General features: G+C 34.4%; 2 protein-coding genes across 2 annotated transcripts in view; both read right to left on the minus strand.

Annotated features, from left to right (window-relative positions):
- Positions 1-4,517, minus strand: part of LOC125862484 (beta-galactosidase) — a 299,954-nt gene that overhangs the window by 293,418 nt on the left and 2,019 nt on the right. The gene's annotated exons all lie outside the window — the stretch shown is intronic.
- Positions 45-718, minus strand: LOC125861244 (putative F-box/LRR-repeat protein At3g59230). The gene is made up of 2 exons (XM_049541189.1): positions 240-718; positions 45-168 (listed from the first exon to the last, which is right to left on the minus strand). Exons 1-2 carry the CDS (start codon positions 716-718, stop codon positions 45-47), a joined length of 603 nt encoding a protein of 200 aa, XP_049397146.1.

Genomic DNA, 4,517 nt, shown 5'->3' on the forward strand with positions numbered 1-4,517 from the left:
GAAGATATGGAGCTTCGACTATCACACTATGGAGTTTGCAATAACTAGCATCGAAATACTTGAGATGTACTAGGCCAAAAATATGACATTTGCTTATACCCTGACAACACTGTAACCTTAGAGTCCTGATAGATGGGCATATGTCGATAACTCTTTGTAATTGGGCATCTGAAATATGGACATGATTCAAAGAAAGAGACTCAAGACAAGAAAATCTTTTGTCAAATTCTAAATTGCACCTGCTTAACTGCAATGTTGTCAGCTTTTTAGCGTCATAAATAACATCAGGTAAGTTATATGATGTTAAACCGAAACGGCGAATTCCCAGCTCTGTGACGTTGAGTTTAACCGCCAATTCAATCCAAGTATCCACGTGAGAATCCACTTCTAGATCACGATATCTAAGGATGAATTGTTCAAGATGTAAGTTTTGTTCGACATGGAATCGCAGAGATTGATCAACCAACTTGACATAGTTTTCAAGGGGCCTATATTTGTAGCCTTGAAATTGATCGAATATCAAATTAGGTCTTGAAGTCCAGCAATAGTACCATCTCTTGGACAACATACAACTTATCGCTGCCTCTTCGACGTCGAGGTCAGTGCGGCATAAGATGTGATGAATGATATGCACAGGCAATTCTGATATTCTGTCTTCTCCATCAACACAAACTCTTTTTGCCATATTTCTTGCTTCGTTTTGATTTCTTGGTGCCATCGTATATCCTCTTTAAGGGTTTCACTTTCTCACTAAAAAGCCGTCACCATATATTTGGGCGAACTAAATGATATCCACTTTTTAACAACTATTGTTAAATATTAGCCACTATATTTAAAAAGGAAAAAAGACAAATATATTCCGAACTATGATTTACCCGATTTTTTATTTAATTTTTTACCCAAAATTAAAAAACCTACCCAACTTCCATAAAATTCCAATTGTAATTCAAACCTTATTTCTTGGCGACCCAAAACAGTCCTTCCAATACAATCCCGCCGCGGGCCGGCCATTCTCCCTATAGTTCAGTTGTGGCTATTCTGAAAATCCTCAACTGTCCTTATTTGAACGGGGATTTCTGTGATTATACGTTGAGTTCTTATCCATCTGATTTTTTCTTTCTTTCAGTTATAAGTGATTCAATTTTGCTTATGAAATAGATTTATGGGAAAACGGTCTGTATACCCCTAAATTTTGTTATTTAAAGCTGATATACCCCTCGTTATGAAAATGACTCATATATATTTCTATTATTATACAAATGACCTAAATATATGCTATACCCTTTTTCCTCTATCGGAAGTGAAAAAACTAATTTTAATTTAATTTTTCATTATTTTTTTGATGTATCCTCCTTACACATTTTTTTTTTGACTTTTTTGTTTCAACGACTAATTTAATTTTATTATTTTGATGGTCAAATTTATTTATGTTTCACTAATTTTCTTGTAAAATTTATTATAGATGCTCCCATTTTTTTTTAACAAATACAAAAACTAAATTACAACAACTAATTTTATTTTTACACTAAAGGGCAAAAAAATTAAGCAAAATTTCTAAAATGACAACAAAAATTGAGAATCAAACCAAAATGGCAACATTTGAATGGAAGGATGGATGTCGTTAAATTGGATGTTGTAAGGCTCATGACAGTACATCATGAGTCACATAAAAAAAAACGGCGCACTTTTTAAAAAACCATTAATATTCCTTCTTTTTTGTTGTGTTTTCATGTTTTTTTTCAATTTTCACTATTTATATACAAATAAAATGTAAGTGATGCGGTCAAGTCTAATAGTTTTTTTTATATATATAATTTGATAATATTGAGGACAAAATATAAGGATGTATTATATCTTTATTATTATTTCAAAGTGATGAATTATTTTTTAAATATAAAATTTTAACTATATGTTTAAAATAAAATTGCAGGACTATATATGTGCATACATATATCTACAAATAAGTAAGTGCCACGAGAGATGATTTCTGATCGATTTAAATTTAATGGGTTCAATATTTAATTGATAATGGTTTTGCTTTTTTTTTTTTGTTGTCACGTTATCGGTTCTTAACCGTTTGAGGTTTTTTCTTAATGAGTTAGCATGTCTACAAACCGATAACCAATAAGTCAAATCGATAAACTTCAACACCGGACCGAACCTGTAACATCTCGTAAATTGAAATAACTAGGAAGAAGTTAAGAATTGGAAATAGTCATTTTTGGAAAGAATATAAAAATCTGGAAAATTTGTTAAATATGTTAAGTTGAGTTTTGGTCAACTTCAAACGACCATAAATCCTAGCTCAGGAAGAGTTAGGTGTGTTTACAGATATCGTAGGAAAGATCTTGGAATAATCTTTCCAATGTCGCCGAGTTTGCGCGATTCCGAGTTTGTATGAGTGATATATTCCCATTGGAAGTTGGGTTGTTCAAATAAGGAAAGTCCAATCCGGATTTTGGAAGAGTATTTTAGACTTTTCCTATCCCAATTGTTTTAATTCGTTTTTAGGAATTTAATTGGGGTAAAATCAGATTTTAGTCAGTTTAGAAAAGTTGAAGTTCACACTAGGGCTTGGAGAAAAGAGAAAAAGGGAGAAAGGAGAAGAAAGTTCAAGATTCGTCGATTTCTTGGAGATTTGTGTGTGGATTTCGTCAAGGGGTGATCCCTACGAAGTATGTGAGATCACATAGCATTGGGTAAGTTCACCCACGCGCCAAACATGATTCAATGCAGCAAAGTATATTAGATTTGAATGTAAATCCTTTGAGTTTTTGATGATAGTCGTTTGAATTCTTGTGGGTTGTGTTGTTGAAGTTTCTTTGAGATTTGATTCATGTTTTTGGGTGTAATTTTGAGTTGAATCTAGTATATATTGAGGGTATAATCGATTCTAAGTGTTTGGGGGAAAGAACTAAGTGAAATTAAAGGGTTTAGAGATGAAAAACGAAGAAGAAAAGTCGGAGGCACCTGGGCATAGGCCTGGGCGTCTCCCCTCTCATAGCCCAAAGAAAAGTTCTCTGATTTTTTGCCTCTGGGGCGTCGCCCCTCTCAGAGCCCCAAGCAGGGGTCTCTGAATTATGGGCTCTGGCGCCCCATGCGTCTCAGAGCGCCAAGGACATCAGTTCACCCCATTTCCCCCCATATTTTCGTCCTAGTTCCTTAGCAATGCACCTATGTTTTCTAGTTGATTCCAACACTCTTAGGTACATCTAAACATCATGAAATCATCCATAAACATGAGATCATGAACCTTGAATCCATACTTCAATTCAAAGAAAGTTAAGAGTCAAGTCTAGAAGTTAAGAAGCAAGTCAAGAGAAGTTCTTAAAGTTTTCAAAAGTCTTTCGCAAACGTTTTAACTTTGTTTTAAGACTTAAATTTCAAGTTAAGCAAAGAGTAAAGATTTGAAGTTCATTTCTTCAAAGAAGTATATGCGGACTATGTATTCCCAAAGAGTTTAAAATGTTTTCACATTTGAGCAAGAAAGGGAACATCGATTCCAATAGAGTTTTTAAGCTAAGTTTTGAGTAATTATCTCAAACCAAAGAAAGAAGTTTTGTTTTAAAAATATATGAGCTAAGTATAATTTGGGAGTAGTATTGAGCACCAATATGGTGATGCGAGTTCATATTAACTCAAGTCTCCATAAACCATGTAGCCATCATGGGTAGTAAAGGATCATACTTTTTAGATGACTCCTTAAGTGCTTTTTTAGCATAGACTAGTGGATCCACTTAGTTAATGTGTTCTATATGAAGACAAAGTATATGACAGTTATGGCAGCGTGGGCAAGATGTTGTATCACCATTTAGGCTCATAGTGGTGGTTGTCGGTTAGAGAAACTCCCACAGAAACTATATTACTTTATTATATGAGTAAAGTTGAGTTTGTTATTGCATTTTCTTTAATGAACTAAGTTGTTTTCCACTGTTTTTACAACCTTTCTATATATTGCATGTGTTTTATTGCCTTATATTGAGTTACGTTATTCAAGAGTTGAGTAAAGCCAATGTAAGTGTTCCTTTCAGATTCTTTTCAAGCTTAAGTTATGGTTAGCATTCCAACTCGCATACTCGTACATTCAATGTACTGATGTCAGTTGGCCTGCATCGTCTATGATGCATGCACAGGTAATCAGGATCAACATTCAGCGCCTCTTTGATCATGTTGAGCACTAAGAGTCAGTTGGTGAGCCTCCTTGCTTTTCGGATGGCTCCTTTTTACATTGCTTTCTAGTTTTCAGTTGTTAAGATGATCGGGGGTCCTGTCTTGATATCCCTCTTTGTTTTAGAGGCTTCATAGACAAATAGTTATAGTTCTTTAGTCTTATTCATTTCAGTTGTATACGTTTAAGACTTGAGTTACCATTTTGGCTATGTTATTATTTCTTTAGTTATTGCATGAGTTACATTTCTTATGTTTAAGTCTTCCGCTGATTAAGTAAGTCAGTCCAAGGGTTCGCTTGGGGCCAACAATGGTTCACGAGTGCCAGCCACATCCAGGGTGTAGGCTGG

This window comes from Solanum stenotomum, chromosome 4 (genome assembly GCF_019186545.1).
Source record: "Solanum stenotomum isolate F172 chromosome 4, ASM1918654v1, whole genome shotgun sequence".
NCBI classification, from domain to species: Eukaryota; Viridiplantae; Streptophyta; class Magnoliopsida; order Solanales; family Solanaceae; genus Solanum; species Solanum stenotomum.